Source organism: Coregonus lavaretus (genome assembly GCF_964263955.1).
Source record: "Coregonus lavaretus genome assembly, chromosome: 25".
In the NCBI taxonomy this organism is placed as follows: Eukaryota; Metazoa; Chordata; class Actinopteri; order Salmoniformes; family Salmonidae; genus Coregonus; species Coregonus lavaretus.
The window spans coordinates 9,327,103-9,347,588 of NC_140012.1; the positions used below are offsets into that span (position 1 = coordinate 9,327,103).

Genomic DNA, 20,486 nt, shown 5'->3' on the forward strand with positions numbered 1-20,486 from the left:
AAACAATTATTGTGCTGATGTTGCTTCCAAAGGCAGTTTGGAACTCAGTAGTGAGTGTTGCAACCGAGGACAGACGATTTTTAAGCGCTGCGCGCTTCAGCACTCGGCGGTCCCGTTCTGTGAGCTTGTGTGGCCGTTGTTGCTCCTAGACGTTTCCACTTCACAATAAAAGTACTTACAGTTGACCGGGGAAGCTCTAGCAGGCCAGAAATTTGATGAACTGACTTGTTGGAAAGGTGGCATCCTATGACAGTGCCACGTTGAAAGTCACTGAGCTCTTCAGTAAGGCCATTCTACTGACAATGTGTGTCTATGGATATTGCATGGCTGTGTGATCGATTGTATACACCTGTCAGCAACGGTGTGGATGAAATCCACAAATTTGAAGGGGTGTCCACATACTTTTATATATATAGTGTATGTAAACTGATGAAAAAGATTATTGTCAACAGACTGTCCTATTTCCTGGAACACAGAAGTTGTAAGGGATTTTGAGGGTGATGGAGGGTTTGATAGAAGTTAGTAGGGCTCTTTTTGATGTTCTTAGTAGTACAGGATTAGATAGGATTGTTAAGTTTCTCTTAATGCAAAAAAATAAATAAAAATAGTCTATAAACTGTGATTGACTACACACAGCATGCACCTCTAACGTTTGTTTGTGGACCGCCATAATATTGAAGAAGAAGATGGCCATGATTATAGGTTTGAGATGGGTGGAGGAGGTGATCTGCTCTGATTCGGCTGCAGTGTTGAGTGGTGTGAAGACGGGCAGGTCGGATAGGGGAGACTTGTTTGTGGAGATGATGGTGCTGTTAATGGGACTGGAGAGGATGGGAGTGGTGGTAAGCTTTTGCTGGGTTCCCACCCATGTGGGTGTGGAGGGTAATGAGAAGGCTGATGTGGTGGCTAAGAGTGCTGTGAGGCGAGAGGGGGTAGATATTCAGGTCCCGCTGGGCCGCAGGGAAGTCAAGTCCTTGATCCGGCCAAAGTGCTCAATCTTTGGCAAAGGGAGTGGGATGCTAGTAGTAACGGGAGGCAATTTTATTGTGTGTACCGGTCAGTTAAGGAAGAGGTGGAGAGTATGGGATATAGGAGAGAGGAAGTTGTGTGGAGTAGACACACAGGTTTGAATGCCACATTATGGATGCTAGGGAGACATGAAACAGGTCTGTGTGATGAGTGTTTAGTGGAGGAAACAGTGGCGCGTGTTGATATTTTATGAACTGTATGACGTAGATAGGGAGAGATTGTGTGAAAGGATTAGAGAGGCTGGACGGGGTTGGGGTTTGGGTGGTGTAGTGGGGGGAGGAAAGAGGAGGGAAGTGGTGTCTAGGGCTCTATTTCACTTTCTTAGAAGAACAGGACCAATGAAGAAAATGTTATGTAGGTAGGCTGAGACTGGCCTCACACTCCAGTACAGTAGATGGCGGTGTATGCACCTTAAGTTGGATGCGATCCGCCAACCCAATCGCGAAGAAGAAGAAGAAGAAGAAGATGGTAACAAGTGATGAAGGAGAGCAATGGCAGAAGCAGTGCTTGATTATGTTGGCGCAAGTGAAGATAGAGGAAATGAGTGGAATACTGAAACATCTAAGAATGCAGCTGAAAGAGCTGAAGTTGTAAATCAAGATGATGCCTCATTCCTTGTTGGAGTTGGATTCATGAGCAAGGATTCTTTTTTGGGAAACCCATTTGCGGTCACAAAGATGGTGAAGGATGCAGTGGGAGAAGTGTCAGTCCGAGTGACCAGGAGTGGTATGATGTTGATTTCATTTTATTGCGCAGGTGATTAATTGTACAGGACAAACTAACAAAAAATCGAAGAAACTGGACATCAATGTGAAAGCGTCTAAAAGGTTCTTGGATATTCAGGATTTCACGACTGAAACATTGCAGGGAATACTGTCTGAACATGCTTCCTCCTCTCAGGCCCCAGAACCTGTGTAGGGATCTGAGTACATTTGACTAAGTGAAGGAGTACAATGACTTTTGTTTAGTTTTTTTAGAATAAGATGAGTGTTTTATTTTAATAATTAAAAAATAAAAACATTAGGTGGCGGCAATACACGTTTTGGGATGTAGTCCGTCAATAAAACCTTAAAGAAGAAGAAGAAGAGGAGGAGCCATTCACCAGCAGGATCCAGATAGGTTATAGCTTAAGAAGGTGGACTTTGTGGCCTTTATAGCTATGGTGATTAATGGCACTGCCAAGGTGGAGAGGAAGTCCAGGAGAATAGATATAATAATAGATATTATTGTGGATGCGGCAGAACGATTCCTGGGACTGAAAGACCTCGGCGGAGGAGTTGCCTGGAGTTTTGTCACAAGTCGTACCATCTTCTCAGGCCATAGAACCTGAGAAGGGAGATATGGAGATTTGAAGGATGGAGTTTTTGTGTTTTTATTTTTTGTCAATGTGTAGTTTGCCATTAAACCCACCGAAGAAGAAACATAATAAAGAAGATTGATTTCATCGACTGGGCTTGAGTTTTTAGAAAAATTGAGGGACGTATTGTATCACAAAGAATTTAATGTATAGGCCGTGAATGGCCTCACATTCCAGTATCGTAAGTGGTGGTGTATGCACCTTAAATTGGATGCGATCCACCAACCCAATCCTGAGCTGACGGTGGGAGGAGGAAATGGTTGACTGTGCTTGAATCTGAAACTGTGGCAAGTGAAGTGTGTGATGATGAACGGAACATAGTGACATCAAAGAACGGAACAAAATGAGCAAAAGTTGTAGCAGAAGACAAGGATGCAGTGGGAAAGGTGGATTCAATCAAGGTGACTAGAAGCGGCCTTGTTTTGGTTAATTGTGTTGATGAAGAATAGAAGAAGCGTGCACTGGATCTGGGAAAATTGTCCACGTCAGAAGTAACATGTATTGATCTTCGGAGCAGGGCGCCTGCCAAAGGACTTATAGCTGGAGTCTCGTTGGATATAGATGATGAGTAACTTAGTCAGAAAATTGGTAAATGGAAGGAAGGAGAAAAGCCTGTCAATTATTATTGTTGTTTGAGGAGACTCTACGTGAATATGTGAAGCTTGGATATGTGAGGTATACGGTGAGAGCATTTGTGTCCAAACCATTACAGTGTGGAAATTGTAAAGGATATGGTCACGTGTCAAATGTTTGCAGACGGGAGAAGTATGATATTGAAGAATCTGTGAATGGAAAATGTTGCAACTGTGGACTTCCTTGAGTGCCCTGTTAGGGTGAAGGAGGTTGAGGTGTCAAGGATCAGGGCTGCGCAGCGGATCTCCTATGTGGAGGCGGTGAAGAGAGTCGAAGGGGCAAGAGGCAGCAGTGTTGAAGATATGGCGATGGATACATTGCAACCAGTTGCTAGTGTTTTAAGTCAATCAGGTGATCTGGATACACTCATTGTGAAGAAGGTGGATTTTGTGGCATTTATAGCCACAGTGATTAATTGTACAGCACAAGTGTCTAAGAAGTCCAAGAAGCTGGATGTCATTATATCTGCTGCCAATAAGTCTTTGGGGCTCCAAGACTTTATGGCAGAAGCACTACAAGGACTTCTGTTGCTCGGAAATGTCCCGCCCTCACAGGAGGCTTCTGAGCCTGTGTTGGGACCTGATTAGAATGTGTTATTTTTTTTGTACATAAAAGCAGGTTGATTTTGTTTAGTTATTTTCTCTTTTTTTTGTAGTTTGTATGATATTGTATTTATTTGTACCCAAATGTTTTCCTTTTTTGTGATCCTTATTATCCACCAGCACAGTAGGTAGCGGAATGCACATTTAATTGTTGCAAACGCCATTATACCATAGAAGAAGAACCCAATCCAGAAGAAGAACAAGAACGACGGAAGTGAAGCTAACTTTCTGCGGAAGTCCATGAAAGAAAACAAATCCTTCTATCTGTGTAAATAGGGAGACTGTTCCCGATTTAAAACCGGTGAAGACCTCTCAAACGGTAGCTATTTTCCTTAACAGTTGTCATTATGTCGACATAAACAGCCCCGCCACGAAATACTTCATACACTGTAACATAAAATTTAATAATAACTAGCTTGTTACTATGACTCAACTTCTTAGTAAGCTACCTAGCAGCTAATGTTAGCTACTAACGGTAAACTAGCAAGGAAGGAAGGAAGCAAGCATAGCTAGCTAGCTAATAGTTTAAAGGTCTACTCAGAGTAACGTAATCACGCCCATTTAGCTATGCATAGTAGGCCTGTTTGTTGAATCTTTCTGGGAATTCGATCAATCACGTTAACGTTGATTGTTAAAAAGCGGTTTAATCAAACAGGAAACTGATCTGATGATGTTATCCTACACGAATTCTTGTTTATAATGTAGTTATCTCACAAACAAAACATTTGCATAAAACGTACAGAAAATGCGTGCCTGTTCAGGGTTAGGGTTAGGGTGTCCGTTTTCGTTCAGGGCAAAAACGGACACATTGTAGATTCTAAGTAGTAATGACTGACAAGAAAGAGCAGTAGATTAGATAATACGTGTAGCCTAATTATTTCCTGATTTTCTTTCCTGAATTTGTACCTTAGATGGAGTTCCTGTTTGGGAAGAGGAAGACCCCAGAGGAGATGCTGAGGCAGAACCAGAGGGCACTGAATCGGGCCATGAGAGATCTGGACAGAGAGCGACAAAGACTGGAGCAGCAGGAGAAGAAAATAATAGCTGACATTAAGAAAATGGCCAAACAAGGACAAATGGTGAGAGAATGAGGGCAAAGATAAGGGGCTGTTTAAAAGGGAAAAATACTTCATGCCTTTATGTAAATTGTCATGCATCATTTTCAATTGTCTCACACTCATCCACACCATTCCAGGATGCTGTCAAGATCATGGCGAAGGACTTGGTTCGCACAAGGCACTATGTGAAGAAATTTATTATGATGAGGGCAAATATCCAGGCAGTCAGTTTGAAAATCCAGACTCTGAAGTCAAACAACAGCATGGCACAGGCAATGAAAGGAGTTACCAAAGCCATGGCTACCATGAACAGACAGGTGAGCATCTTTTCATTGTATCATGACATTGATTCCTGTTAAAAACACGATCCAAATCTGTATCAAGAGATAAGAATAACTTGCCAGTAGAACTGTAACACACTTAAAAAGCCTCAAACTTTTGTAGTCATTTTTGTTACCAGTTGAATTGTGCCAATACATTCCATTGGCTCACAACATAATATTCACTTCCCCTACACAGATGAAGTTGCCACAGATTCAGAAGATCATGATGGAGTTTGAACGACAGAGTGAGATCATGGACATGAAAGAGGAGATGATGAATGATGCCATAGATGATGCCATGGGTGATGAGGATGATGAAGAAGAGAGGTAGGGGGTTCATGACAGAAAAATTCCAGCCAAATATAGGTTAACTTTCTGTATTTTGGATGTAAATGGCATGTCATACAAGTGTCCAGGCCTTTTTTTTTTTGCGATTTCACTTGGTTTTGAGAAACTTACCCCACTGGCGATAGACTTCATAATGCTCATTCTGCAGGGTCACAGATAAAACATGAACAAAAACACCCGAATAAACTCAGCAAAAAAAGAAACGTCTTCTCACTGTCAACTGCGTTTCTTTTCAGCAAACTTAACATGTGTAAATATTTGAATGAACATAACAAGATTCAACAACTGAGACATAAACTGAACAAGTTCCACAGACATGTGACTTACAGAAATTGAATAATGTGTCCCTGAACAAAGGGGGGGTCAAAATAGTAACAGTCAGTATTTGGTGTGGCCACCAGCTGCATTAAGTACTGCAGTGCATGTCCTCCTCATGGACTGCACCAGATTTGCCAGTTCTTGCTGTGAGATGTTACCCCACTCTTCCACCAAGGCACCTGCAAGTTCCCAGACATTTCTGGGGAGAATTGCCCTACCCTCCGATCCAACAGGTCCCAGATGTGCTCAATGGGATTGAGATCCGGGCTCTTCGCTGGCCATGGCAGAACACTGACATTCCTGTCTTGCAGGAAATCACGCACAGAACGAGCAGTATGGCTGTTGGCATTGTCATGCTGGAGGGTCATGTCAGAATGAGCCTGCAGGAAGGGTACCACATGAGGGAGGAGGATGTCTTCCCTGTAACGCATAGCATTGAGATTGCCTGCAATGACAACAAGCTCAGTCCGATGATGCTGTGACACACCGCCCCAGACCATGACGGACCCTCCACCTCCAAATCGATCCCGCTCCAGAGTACAGGCCTCGGTGTAACCCTAATTCCTTCAACGATAAACGCGAATCCGACCATCACCCCTGGTGAGACAAAACCGCGACTCGTCAGTGAAGAGCACTTTTTGCCAGTCCTGTCTGGTCCAGCAAAGGTGGGTTTGTGCCCATAGGCAACGTTGTTGCCGGTGATGTCTGGTGAGGACCATCCTTACAACAGGCCTACAAGCCCTCAGTCCAGCCTCTCTCAGCCTATTGCGGACAGTCTGAGCACTGATGGAGGGATTGTGCGTTCCTGGTGTAACTCGGGCAGTTGTTGTTGCCATCCTGTACCGCAGGTGTGAAGTTTGGATGTACCGATCCTGTGCATGCCTAAGGCACGTTCACACAGATGGGCAGAGACCCTGGGCATCTTTCTTTTGTGTTTTTCAGAGTCAGTAGAAAGGCCTCTTTAGTGTACTAAGTTTTCATAACTGTGACCTTAATTGCCTACCGTCTGTAAGCTGTTAGTGTCTTAACGACCGTTCCACAGGTGCATGTTCATTCATTGTTTATGGTTCATTGAACAAGCATGGGAAACAGTGTTTAAACCCTTTACAATGAAGATCTGTGAAGTTATTTGGATTTTTACAAATTATCTTTAAAGACTGGGTCCTGAAAAGGGGACGTTAATTTCTTTGCTGAGTTTATGTCCTATTTGAAAAGGAAACACTATTAGTATAGTGATGCAAGTCTTTAGATGCTGTACACATGAAATTGTGTCATTCCGAACTTTATCCGCAAGGTTATATTCCATTTTTGTTGAACTCGAGTGATAATTTTCTGTGTGCATGCACGGGCTACATGGAGAAGCATTGTTCTAGTCCAACAAAATGGAATATAACTATACTGAGAGCGTTGCCATTTCTAAAAGGACGTATTTGGGTGTTTTATCTGTGCCCCTGCAACTGCAGAACGAGCATGAAGAAATCTATCACTGGTGTGGTAAGTTTCTTAAAACCAAGTGAAATCGCAAAAAAAAGTGTCTGGACACTTCTATAAAATGCTATTTACATCTAAAAGACAGATTTGGTTTAAAAGAAAGTGAAATTGTCCTTTAAATATCAAAAATGAACCTGCACCAACTCAATTTGTATACATCGTTATTTGTGAATGTTATTTTAAACTGTACAATGTATATTTTTGGCATACTTATGTTGGCTGGTAAATCTATGGAAACACTAACGCTCTGTTTAATTTTCAGTGATGCCATTGTGTCCCAAGTGTTGGACGAGCTGGGTCTCAATCTCTCTGACGAACTCTCAAGTAAGGAATAAAGTGAAGTTATTGTGCTTGCAGTTAAAATGTACTTCACTAAAATGCTGTAGTAGTGATGCAGCTGGTCATCTCCATCACGATTCCTATGAATATTGTATGTCTTACTGATTTATTTAAATAATTTTCTGTTCATTTAGATCTGCCATCCACGGGAGGTAGCCTCTCAGTGGCAGGTGGGAAGAAAGCTGAACCCCAGCCAGCCCTGGCAGATGCAGATGCTGACCTGGAGGAGAGACTGAATAACCTCAGGAGAGACTGAGCGTGGAGGAACTGACACACAACAGCACTTTGGCTGCCTGCCGTTAATACAGATACATGTACTCAGCAACTCAGATCTCTGTATCTATACTGAACTAAAATATAAACGCAACGTGTAAAGTGTTGGTCCCATGTTTCATAAGCTGAAATAAAAGATCCCAGACATTTTCCATACGCACAAAAAGCTTATTTCTCTCAAATTTTGTGCACAAATTTTGAGCGTTTCTCCTTTGCCAAGATAATCCATCCACCTGACAGGTGTGGCATATCAAGATGCTGATTAAACAGCATGATCATTACACAGGTGCACCTTGTGCTGGGGGCAATAAAAGGCCACTCTAAGATGTACAAGTATCACTACATTTGTACATTCTCACCTTTCATAGTGGTGTGCCTGAGAGCATACACTACACATTGTCAGATATTATTAACGTCATGATTTAGTAATGGTTTCTTGCTTGCTTTTGATTTACTTTGTATAATTATATTTGTGGGAGTTTGTAGAACCTAGGTTTAGAATTATTAATGGGACTGCGGAGAAGATGCTGTTTATAAACTATATAGTTTTGATTACTGTAACCTCCTTTGTGTGAATTAAATGACATAGGTCATTGGATTATTTATTTTTAATACTCAAGTGGGGTAAAATGTGTGTACAATTTGGCTCATTTTCCTCCATGTCAAATATCCAGAAAGTGGGCACTTACTCGATGGTGCCTGATAAAACTGAAATAGCCTTTCATCCATAAAACTGTAGTCATTGTGAGTTTCTGATAATCAACATATTTATTGAAAGGTTGATTGAGGGTGTGGTTTATATTTGTAAGAAATGTCCTATTTTGCCTTTATTCAATAAACATTTTTCACATTTGACAGATGCTGGAGCTAATCATCTTCCCTCAATACCTAGAAATGTGATAACATTAATTTACATACCCTGCCCGACCCATGTGACTACACAGGGAGCTGACTAACCCCTTCCCCTCTTGACCACAACATTTGGCCAACAAGATCAATCTCATTATAGCAGTGGTAATTATACACTAAGCTCCCATGGTGTAACCTTGCTTGCCTCTACATTTGCATTGCTTACATGCCAATGTTGTTCAAACTCAGGTATCCCAATAGTATAATTCAAGAGGTTTTCAAAAAAATTGTTTGCACTGATGGACATGGCTCATAAAATTACCATTATCAATCAATAACTGAAGACTAGGCTTAATTGTTAATGTGTTTTTAGTTTTATTCCAAAACAAACTTGTCAATTATTGTCAACATACAATCATTATCATAGAACAATAATATTGAATGTAATCAACACTTGAACGTTTAAATAAAAATAAAAGTTTTTCATATTTACGACATTTGTTTCTGAAGACTAATTTCACATAATTTGAAAACCACTGTATTTCGTGGTCTGTAGCGTTGGAGTGGCCATTGTGCCAAAAGTAAAATGTTGAAGCGATAACACGACAGAACACAAGCTTAAATCACCAGGAGCTACAGGTAACTACCAAGATAATAATGGAAACACTTGGAGTAAATGAGGGATACAAAGTACTGTATATTGAAAGCAGGTGCTTCCACACAGGTGTCGTTCCTGAGTTAATTAAGCAATTAACATCCCATCATGCTTAGGGTCATGTATAAAAATTCTGGGCAAGCCATTATTTTAGCTACCATGGATATGCCCCCATAGGATGACAATGCCCCCATCCACAGGGCACGAGTGGTCACTGAATGGTTTGATGAGCATGAAAATGATGTAAACCATATTCTATGGCCATCTAAGTCACCAGATCTAAACCCAATTGAACACTTATGGGAGATTCTGCAGCGGCGCCTGAGACTGCGTTTTCCACCACCATCAACAAAACACTAAATTAGGGAATTTATTGTGGAAGAACAGCGTCGCATCCCCAATAGAGCTCCTGACAGTTGGGCTGCGTTTACACTTGCAGCCCAATTCTAATATTTTTTTCACTAATTGGTATTTTGACCAATCAGACCAGCCCTGAAAAATAGCTGATGTGATTGGTCAAAAGAACAATTAGTATAAAAAGATCACAATTGGGCTGCCTGTGTAAACGCAGCCATATAGAATCTATGCCAAAGTGCATTGATGCTGTTCTGGCTTGTGGTGGCTCAAGGCCTTATTAAGACACGATGTTGGTGTTTACTTTATTTTGGCAGTTACCAAGATTGTTAAATATAGCTAGAATTTAAGAGAAGGAAAATATCTAGCATTAGGTTTGAGTGCTCTAGATGATTAGGCTAAACTCTATTGAAAACAAAAACCCATGTTTTCTAAACTTCACCGTAGGACTGATGTCTATGTCTCAGTTATCTACTGCAATTAAGCATATTCTGATGTACTTGAAAAACACCAAAAAATCTAAACCTCAAGCAAACTCCTCACGTTAGAGAATGGGCTGGAGACAAGGCAGTTGTCTGAACAAAGCAGTACTTTTTGAATAAAGCAGCCAAAGTGTCATGCTTTCGAAATTCAAACACAGATGTTATTTCTCTTCTCTGAATTGTACTAAGCGGAAAGGATGTTTCATTTACAGCTCTACCATGTTAATAGTTGATATTGTTTGGAACAAATTTGTCATGCAGACTCACATAAAAGGATGAAAACAAAACAAAGGAATATACTGTAGAAGATCAAAGGTTCTCAAATTAATTTAACAGCCAATTTTGTCTACCAAGAAGCATTCAAACAAACAACTTGTTTTCATGAAGCAAAGTATGGACAATGCAGAATATCAATAATTTTAGCATCAGAGGATTTTTTCAAATCAAATATTTACTGCATTTGTAATAAAACATACATGCTGAGAAAGGATCAAACACCTTATGTCCACACTTTAGTGCACAATAATAAAACCTTTCGCTTGAAGCGGTGTCCACATAAGGAAATATTATTACAGTAAATACACAAAACAGGAAAAATAGTTTACAGTTTCAATCTAAGCAAAACCCAGAGCATGTAAACGCCAATGGTGCTTCCAGCGCACAGGGTTAGTTGTATATTGTACAATTCAAGCACTGCCATTCAGTCAAATCAGAAAACACCACTTCTCTTCTTACCCTTTAGATCACAGTCCCCAAGTTACTAAGTCAGGTGACAACTGTGTAATAATGTAGTAATTATCAAAAGCTACACATTTTTGTGATGATGCCGTAATTAAAGATGACTACGTACATTACACCAAATTCCAAAACATTAGAAAATGTTTGTACTCCCCAAGTATGCTTCACAGAACATGCTTATTACTAAATTGATACACTAGAGACATACTATGTAACTATTTTGGTTGACCTTATTATCACTTAGCTGTTAGTAAGGGGACTGTTATCTGAGGGGGGGATACAGCTTTTCTTTCATTTTGAGTATTATGGCCACCAAATTTACCATAGCTAACAAATTTGGTAGCCATTTTCTCAATCTACAGCAGCGCCTTCTCTAGGACAGCTGGCAAGTGACAACACGGAGGACAATGGTTTACTTTTCCACAGACTATTGAGAGCAGTGCATGCTACGCCAGTGACAGCCTAATCCCACAAAAGAAAATAACCTTTCTGGGGAGGCAAGAGGGATCTCTCTTTTGCTTGACACACGCAGATACCACCTCACTTCCGACAGGTACGGTGTGGCGTGTGTTTTTTGGGCACCTTGATGCGGCAGCGGCTTCGCTGCCAAGGCAGGTCAAAGTTCCTACAGAGGAAGACACAATTCAGAAATTCTAATGTTGACTGGAGGAAGCAGGGAAAGGTCACTGGGAAAATCCGACCCCCATAACCTAAAAAGCATTTCACATTTGGTTATCATTCAATTGGCACAACGTGTTAAATAAAGAGTGTCTCGATTGTTGGACTCATTGTATAGAACAATGTCTCAATATGCACACATGCAGACATGTTAATAATAATGACTGTTGGAATGGATAAATGAAAAAAAATATATATATCTAGGAAAATTGTATTGTATAGAGATGTTGTCTTTCTTGTCCAGTTTCTTTAAAGGACTTGCAAAACTACCAGTATATAAATATCCTTATTTGAATTACCATGTCTTCAAAATAGGATTAACGGTTTTTGAATTTACACCAGTTTTGCATTCCTATTGCCCTCTTTTGTAAATCATTAGGCCTTTGCCTCATTCTTTGAGAACAGAGGAAGGAATAGGCATCAAAATGGTTGCCTAGGAGTGTTTTGGGTGTAAAATATTCACAGTTTGCTTAAAACTTTAAAGACATACTTGGGGGAAGAATAAATACTTGCATTTTGATGAAAGGTCTTTCTGTGAAACTCGCCCTGGCCCGCCACCTGCACCATGGTACCATCTTGAAAAATAAATTACGCATAGTAATGGTTTACATACCTAACTTATCCCCTAACTCAACTATACAAAGAAATGTCCAGCGACAAGCCTAACAAAAAAGCCTGCTTATATAGTCCTACAAGTGAACCTATAGGCAAATTCAAAACCTGAATAAAATATAAAATTGACAAACAAATAACATCTCTGCATACGAATGGTATATCACACAAACTATCTCCTTTGAATGAAAAAGACACAAAAATGCATAGATGTGTTTGTTTGGACCAAGTGCTTGGAAAAGGGTGCCATGATGTGTGATAGGGTTGTTCCCTGCATGTTGAACTGAACCTACAATGAGCGTTGTAGTTGAGAAAGACTGACAGGACTACTGGTGGATGAAATACAAAATACAAAAACTTACTGTTGAGTGAGCTTCGGCAAAGGCCGGCCAAAGGCTACCACAGGTAGGAAAGGGGTGATGATTATGGACTCAACTGGAGAAGGGAAAGAAGAGTCTCAAAATCAAGACTGTGTCTGCATGCAATGAAAGCATTACTTGTAAAACTTCAGTAACTAAATGACAGTATTAAAGCCATAGCAACTTTATGGTTCTGTAAAAAAACAACGGTTCCATGTTTAGACAGCAGATGAAGTGGCCAGTCATACCATCCTCAGTGTCCGGGTAAAACGAGGAGACCTCTGGCTCACTCTCCTGGATCCCCTTCTTCTTGTTCATGCGCTGCTGGAGACGCTGAAACATGCGCTGCTCGCGGATCCGCTGAATGTCCCATCTAAAAAAAAAAAAAGGATTCAGTGAGAGAGGGAGGAGGGATGATGAGAGCAAGGAAAGGATGAAAACGTTAGTGGTTCAATATAATACATAGAGATTGCATTACACGCACAAAAAAAGGAGCCGTAGTGAGAGGTTAGAGACTAATCATGAGGCATTGAGGGTAACTCGGATGTCAGAAAACCCATTTGTACCTTTTTCTCCTCTTCTCATCCAGCTCCAGCTTTGCGTGGCGCTTCAAAAAGACACTGTCGTCCAACATCTTGGTAAAACAACACACACACATTGTTGATGGGGTGAAGGACCATTTGAAGGGGTAAATGGTGAGTTGAATATTGTGTGGCATTACAGGCTTTATTTCTGACTCTCAGTTTAATTGTAAAGCCTTTGTGCTCTCCTCTCTCACCTCTGGGATGTCACTGGCAGCCTCCTCATCCAAGGGCTCCATACTGTTTTCCTTCCAGGATGGAACTGGAAGACAGAACAGTGTAAAAAAAAGACATAGGACTAATAACGATACTATTTGGATTTCTACATTATTATTCATTGCGAGGCAATACTACACAGCTTAACACTTGGAACGGAACAACCGGCACGTGTGGTGGGTCTACTCACTGGCTACAACCTCCTCTTTCTTCGGGGAAGGGGATGGCTCGCGCTGGGGGGAGGGGGGAGGCTGATGCCAGCGACACAGGTACATCTCAGTAGTCGACATGAAAGGGAGCTCCTCCATCTGATCGGTGCGCTCCGGGTCCTCTTTGCTCGGGTGCAGAGTATCCCTCTCCACCGCTGACCGACCAAACCCCATCTTCTCTGGGGTCTCTTTACTGCGTAGCTCCCTCTGATGTGGAGACCCAGCTCCACACTCTGACTTAGGGGAGGTGAACTTGGAGCCTTTCCCTCCTCGTGACTTCTGGCTTTTCGAGTCCAGGAAGCAAAATTTCCTGCATGAGCAGAGCATATGTATTAGTGAGTGGAAGATAGTTTGACTGAGGAGAAGTGAATGCAGAGTAATATTTGGGGTCTGTTACCTCTTGAGGCCTTTGCCGCCTCGACTGAAGGGGATTGTCCTGGGGGTGGGAGTCTGTGGGCTGTCACACACTTCTAGATCCCACAGGTCCTCTTTATCTGGGGTCCAGGGCTCTAGTGGCTGAAATAGGCGCTTATCACGTGGGTCCTTCCTCGTCAGCTGCAAGCGACGCTCCATGCGCTCAATACGCGCCAGCAACTATGCATGCAGACATGTTTCTTTAAATGATTTGGTTCTAAACAAATGACAGCGTTACTGTCATCTACAAACAATTAAGACACTTTAATATACTGTGCATACCGTCTCCTTGTCTGCTTTCAGCTCATCTATCTCCTTGTCCTTGGACTGCAGCTGTTGTTGCTGTTGTTCAATCAAGTCCAGCTGAAGCAGGAGAATCTGCCGGAGGCAGGTGGCCTGTGTGTGGGAGTTAGCAGGGGTTTTTCTGATGTTCCTCCACTTGCCCTCTGTGCTGAACTCAATGGATGCAGTGTTGACAACTCCTCCAGGGGAGACCCCTCTGGTGCTCTCATCAGTACCAGCATCCTTGGAGTTATTGTTTGAAACCAACTCTTTATTATCCACACCGTCACTCAGAAAGGGTTTACCTTTCATTGGGATTCCCTCACCCCCCATTTGTCTGACAGAGGACGATGGCACCCCTGTGCTTTCCCAATTATCGCCTTGAACCAGTGCCGCTCCTGCTTTATTTTGTGCCGCCACCACTGGGGCCCGAATGATGTATTTCTGGTCTAGGATCTTTGTTTTGCTGAGGAGCTCCCCTCCAGTGTTGTGGATGTCCCCATGTACGTCATGGACATCTATGACAAAGTCACAGGTTTCTCTCTTGATGGTTATGGAGTTCACGACATTTGCATTTCCCACTTGTGATTTGTCAAAGTCAATTCTCTCTGTGTCCAGCTTAAATCCTGCATTAGCAAACAAAGTGGATCTCATAGTCATGGCGAATACAACTCAGGTGTTATTGAACTAACATTACAGAATAACAGCTTATTCTGCAAAGCAGTCAAGTGTCATTGATGCCTATTTCCTGTTTCATTGAGCCTGGATCAGTCTTCCTCCTGTAATAGAAATAAGTGATCATCAGTATTGAAACCAACATTCATTGACAGCTAGGTGGGTCTAAATAAAATGTGCTGCCTAGCAAGTTTGCTAGGCACAATGTTGTTCCATGACTGGCAACCTCACTAGTTACTACAACCGACTGACACATGAAATACTGCACTGCGCCTGACTGCTCGGCACCCTTTCACCAGCTAGTTAACTATCTAAAACTATACAACATTTTAGCTAGTAAGCTAACTGTACAGGACAAACAAGTTAGCTATCCAGTTTCCCAGCATCTAGTTAGCGTCTAACGATTGTTAGCTAGCTAACTAGCTTGTTACGTAGGGTCTATTATTTTACAATTGGATAACAAATATCGTTTGCACACCCTCATGGTCCTGCCAAATGATTTGGTAGCTAGCCGTTTTCACTGAAAACTACAAGGGTGCACGGGGATAGCAGTTAGCTAGAGTGGTTCGTGCTTCTAGCAAGTGCTAACTAGCACTTCGATATTTCCTCCATTTTGGTCCTGCACGCATTGCCATTGATGAAAAACATAGCGAACAGTATTTCACAGCACTGACTCGCTGCATACGGAAGCGACTTGGAGGAAGTATGTAACACACCCTACTGAAAATAAGTTATAATAAGTTAGCATATAGTTTCACCGATCATGGTATTTTGCGTTATCCCTCATTTTCGTAATATTTCTCAAACTCACCTAGTATGTTCATGTTCCACTCTTGCATACTTGTTTAAAGCGCCCAGAATGGCGCATGCGTAGTTAGGCCAAATTGTCATGTTTTCAGGTTTTGTGAAGAATAAAGTTGCAGAAAAGCATCTGTAGAGGGCATCGATGAGCTGGAAATAGGCTTGGTCCACAGGGTTTTCACCTCCGTCTGTAAATATATATTAGTTTATTGACCTCTGTCAAAGAGCGTCCATATCACAGCAGGCAGCTGAGGCGAGGACGGCTCATAGTAATGGCAGGAACAGAGTCAATGGAATGGAATCAAACACATGGCTGGAACAGAGCCAATGGAAAGGAATCAAACACATGGAAACCATGTATTTGATACATTTTACATTTAAATTTTAGTCATTTAGCAGACACTCTTATCCAGAGCGACTTACAGTTTTAGTGAGTGCATACATTTTTCATACTGATACCATTCCACTAATTCTGCCCCAGCCATTACCAGGAGCCCATCCTCCCCAATATACTGAACAAAAATATATAAAAGCAACATGCAACAAATTAGTTAGTCCCTAATCTATGGATTTCATATGACTGGGCAGGGGCACGGCCATGGTGGGCCTGGGTGGGCATGGCCCACCCACTGGGGAGCCAGGCCCAGCCAATCAGAATGAGTTTTCCCCACAAGAAGGGTTTATTACAGACAGAAATACTCCTCTTCAATTACCAATTTCTCACACCTGTGCTTCTATATCTTTTTACTTTTAATAGCGGAGAATATAAGGGCTCAGTTGACATTTGGCCTGCAAAAAGCAGCTCATGTCCCGTCTGATGCAATTGTATACATGTATGTTTATGCTTCACAATAAAACATATTTGAAACGACATTCAGCCTGCAAGGTAGAGATGAATGGGGAATGTTTTTGTATTTTTTGCTTTCTCTGTGATGCGTATTGTGAGACACAGGTGGGCTTAACCTCGTCACACCTTTAGCAACCTAAAAGGACCATGATGAATAAATAAAAAAAAGGTAACAGTTTAGCTCGGACAAATTGAAAACCCTAGTCATTGGCGACTCCATTACCTGCAATATTAGACTTACAAATAATCATTCAGCGATCATACACTGTTTACCAGGGGGCAGGGCTACCAACATAAAGGCTAATCTGAAGAGGGTGCTGGCTAAGGCTAAAACTGGCGAGTGTAGAGAGTATAGGGATATTGTTATCCACGTCGGCACCAACAATGTTAGGATGAAACAGTCAGAGGTCGCCAAGTGCAACATAGCTTCAGCGTGTAAATTAGCTACAAAGATGTGTCGGTATCGAGTAATTGTCTATGGCCCCCTCCCAGTTAGGGGGAGTGATGAGCTCTACAGCAAAGTCTCACAACTCAATCACTGGTTGAAAACTGTTTTCTGCCCCTCCCAAAATATAGAATTTGTAGATAATTGGCCCTCTTTCTCACCAACAAACAGGACCAAGCCTCCATCCTAGCTGGAGGTGTGCGCTCATCTTATCTATCAACATAGACAGGGCTCTAAATCCTCTAGCTCCACAATGAGATAGGGTGCAGGCCAGCCAGCAGGCTGTTAGCCAGACTGACAGCTTGGTGGAGTCTGCCACTAGCACAGTCAGTGTAGTCAGCTCAGCTATCCCCATTGAGACCGTGTCTGTGCCTCGATCTAGGTTGGGGAAAACTAAACATGGCAGTGTTCGCCTTGGCAATCTCACTGGAATAAAGACCTCCTGTCATTATTGAAAGAGATTGTGATATCTCACATCTCAAAATAGGGCTACTTAATGTTAGATCCCTCACTTCCAAGGCAGTCATTGTCAATGAACTAATCACTGATCATAATCTTGATGTGATTGGCCTGACTGAAACATGGCTCAAGCCTGATTAATTTACTGTGTTAAATGAGGCCTCTCCTCCTTGATATACTAGTGACCATATCCCCCGCTCATCCCACAAAGGCGGAGGTGTTGCTAACATTTACGACAGCAAATTTCTGCGTTTAGTCATGAAATCTCTGCAGCCTACTCAATCACTTTTTATAGCTACTGTTTACAGGCCTCCTGGGCCATATACAGCGTTCCTCACTGAGTTCCTTGAATTCCTATCGGACCTTGTAGTCATGGCAGATAATATTCACATTTTTGGTGACTTCAATATTCACATGGAAAAGTCCACAGACCCACTCCAAAAGGCTTTCGGAGCCATCGTCGACTCATTGCCACAGTCATATCCTGGATCTAGTTTTGTCCCGTGGAATAAATATTGTGGATCTAAATGTTTTTCCTCATAATCCTGGACTATCGGACCACTAATTTATTACATTTGCAATCGCAACAAATAATCTGCTCAGACCCCAACCAAGGATCATCAAAAGCCGTGCTATAAATTCTCGGACAACCCAAAGATTCCTAGATTCCCTTCCAGACTCCCTCCACCTACCCAAGGACGTCAGAGTACAAAAATCGGTTAGCCACCTAACTGAGCATCAAAATGTAACCTTGTGTAATACCCTAGATGCAGTCGCACCCCTAAAAACAAAAAAACATTTGTCACAAGAAATTAGCTCCATGGTATACACAAAATACCAGAGCCCTGAAGCAAGCTTCCAGAAAATTGGAACGGAAATGGCACTGGAAGTCTTCAAACTAGCTTGGAAAGACAGTACAGTGCAATATCGAAGAGCCCTCACTGCTGCTCGATCACCCTATTTTTCCAACCTAATTGAGGAGATTAAGAACAATCCAAAATGTATTTTTTATACTGTCACAAAGCTAACTAAAAAGCAGCATTCCCCAAGAGAGGATGGCTTTCACTTCAGCAGTGATGAATTCATTAACTTCTTTGACGAAAAGATCCATAGCTCAGTTGTCCTGAGTCTGCACAGGATTGCCAGGACCTAGGATCAATGGAGACACTACATTTTTTAAATCATGTATTTCTTGACACATTTATGAAAATAGTAATGGCCTCTAAACCTTCAAGCCGCATACTGGACCCTATTCCAACTAAACTACAAAATGATCAAATTTTTCCAGTGCTAGCCTCTCTACACTGGCTTCCTGTTAAGGCTAGGGCTGATTTAAAGGTTTTACTGTTAACCTACAAAGCATTATATGGGCTTGCGCCTACCTATCTCTTCCGATTTGGTCCTGCCTCCTTATTGTCCCTAGAATTTCTATGCAAACAGCTGGAGGCAGGGCTTTCTCCTATAGAACTCAATTTGTATGGAATGGTCTGCCTATCCATGTAAGAGACGCAGACGCTGTCTCGACCGTTAAGTCTTTACTGAAGACTTATCTCTTCAGTAGGTCCTATGATTGAGTGTAGTCTGGCCCAGGGGTGCGAAGGTGAACGGAAAGGCACTGGAGCGATGAACTGCCCTTGCTGTCTCTGCCTGGCCGGCTCCCCTCTCTCCACTGGGATTCTCTGCTTCTTACCCTATTACGGGGACTGAGTCACTGGCTTACTGGTGCTCTTCCATGCTGTCTCTAGGAGGGGTGCGTCACTTGAGTGGATTGAGTCACTGAAGTGATCTTCCTGTCCGGTTTTGCGCTCCTCGGGCTTGTGCGGTGGAGGAGATCTTTGTGGGCTATACTCAGCATTGTCTCAGGGTAGTAAGTTGGTGGTCTGTTGATATCCTGTGTGGAGGCTGTGCTTTGGCAAAGTGGGTGGAGTTATATCCTGTCTGTTTGGCCCTGTCCAGGGGTATCGTCGGACGGGGCCACAGTGTCCCCTGACCCTCCCCCCTGTCTCAGCCTCCAGTATCTATGCTGCAATCGTCTATGTGCTGGGGGTCTAGGGTCAGTCTGTTATATCTGGTGTAATTCTCCTGTCTTATCTGGTGTCCTGTGTGAATTTAAGTATGCTCCCTCTAATTCTCTCTCTCTCCCTCTTTCCCTCCCCACCTGGAGGACCTGAGCCCTGGGACCATGCCTCAGGACTACCTGACCTGATGACTTCTGGCTGTCCCCAGTCCACCTGATTTTGCTGCTGCTGCTCCAGTTTCAACTGTTCTGCCTGCAGCTATGGAACCCTGACCTGTTCACCGGACGTGCTACCTTGTCCCGGACCTGCTGTTTTCGACTCTCTCCCTCTCGCACCTGCTGTCTTGACCTCTGAATGCTCGGCTATGAAAAGCCAACTGATATTTACTCCTGAGGTACTGACCTCTTGCACCCTCTACAACCACTGTGATTATTATTTGACCCTGCATGTAATCTATGAACGTTTGAACATCTTGAAGAACAATCTGGCCTTAATGGCCATGATTGTCTTATAATCTTCACCCGGCACAGCCAGAAGAGGACTGGCCACCCCTCAGAGCCTGGTTCCGCTCTAGGTTTCTTCCTAGGTTCCTGCCTTTCTAGGGAGTTTTTCCTAGCCACCGTGCTTCTACATGTTTGGGGGTTTAGGCTGGGTTTCTGTATAGCACTTTGTGACATCTGCTGATGTAAAAAGGGCTTTATAAATACATTTGATTGATTGATTGATAGCATATTAACCATTACAACACCATCTTTCATATTTAAGACAAATCATGTTTTTCCAGCTCAAGGACCATTTTAGATTTAAATATAGCTGCACGCAACCCTAAACGTGTTACAGCATTGAAAACTTTGACCTTTTACTTAACTTCCTTATCTTGTAGTTTGAGCATTAAGCTGTTCACTTCTCAATTGTTTCCCATCTAGCCCATTAAGATTAGCCTAATAGCCCAGAAAGGTTTACACTGGTCATATTAAGGGTAGTTACCTCTAATCTAGAGAGCGATTTTAACCCCCCTATTATTTTACTCAGCAGAGAAAA

At 42.4% G+C, this 20,486-nt stretch overlaps 2 protein-coding genes across 2 annotated transcripts; one reads left to right on the forward strand and one right to left on the reverse strand.

The window, feature by feature from the left end:
* Nucleotides 1-3,849: 3,849 nt before the first annotated feature.
* Nucleotides 3,850-8,626, forward strand: LOC311100669 (charged multivesicular body protein 2a). Its single transcript, XM_084141604.1, has 6 exons — nucleotides 3,850-3,940; nucleotides 4,533-4,700; nucleotides 4,817-4,996; nucleotides 5,199-5,329; nucleotides 7,422-7,483; nucleotides 7,633-8,626. Exons 2-6 carry the CDS (start codon nucleotides 4,533-4,535, stop codon nucleotides 7,752-7,754), a joined length of 663 nt encoding a protein of 220 aa, XP_083997730.1. The 5' UTR covers nucleotides 3,850-3,940; the 3' UTR covers nucleotides 7,755-8,626.
* Nucleotides 8,627-8,976: 350 nt separating this feature from the next.
* LOC311100667 (male-specific lethal 1-like 1) lies at nucleotides 8,977-15,740 on the reverse strand. Its single transcript, XM_084141601.1, has 10 exons — nucleotides 15,687-15,740; nucleotides 14,201-14,979; nucleotides 13,902-14,098; nucleotides 13,486-13,814; nucleotides 13,277-13,341; nucleotides 13,065-13,132; nucleotides 12,747-12,871; nucleotides 12,502-12,574; nucleotides 12,041-12,102; nucleotides 8,977-11,474 (listed from the first exon to the last, which is right to left on the reverse strand). Coding segments are annotated over exons 2-10 (1,581 nt in total). The 5' UTR covers nucleotides 14,861-14,979; nucleotides 15,687-15,740; the 3' UTR covers nucleotides 8,977-11,472.
* Nucleotides 15,741-20,486: the final 4,746 nt, after the last annotated feature.

Excerpts from the sequence above, each read along its gene's own strand:
- LOC311100669 (XM_084141604.1), top strand. The coding sequence starts at position 4,533 with ATGGAGTTCCTGTTTGGGAAGAGGAAGACCCCAGAGGAGATGCTGAGG. Across the intron at positions 4,701-4,816 it reads TGGCCAAACAAGGACAAATG|GATGCTGTCAAGATCATGGC; the intron begins GTGAGAGAATGA and ends ACACCATTCCAG. Across the intron at positions 7,484-7,632 it reads TCTCTCTGACGAACTCTCAA|ATCTGCCATCCACGGGAGGT; the intron begins GTAAGGAATAAA and ends CTGTTCATTTAG.
- LOC311100667 (XM_084141601.1), bottom strand. The coding sequence starts at position 14,860 with ATGACTATGAGATCCACTTTGTTTGCTAATGCAGGATTTAAGCTGGAC. Across the intron at positions 13,133-13,276 it reads CTGCCAGTGACATCCCAGAG|ATGTTGGACGACAGTGTCTT; the intron begins GTGAGAGAGGAG and ends TGTTTTACCAAG. Across the intron at positions 12,103-12,501 it reads TTGCCGAAGCTCACTCAACA|ATGGTACCATGGTGCAGGTG; the intron begins GTAAGTTTTTGT and ends TTATTTTTCAAG.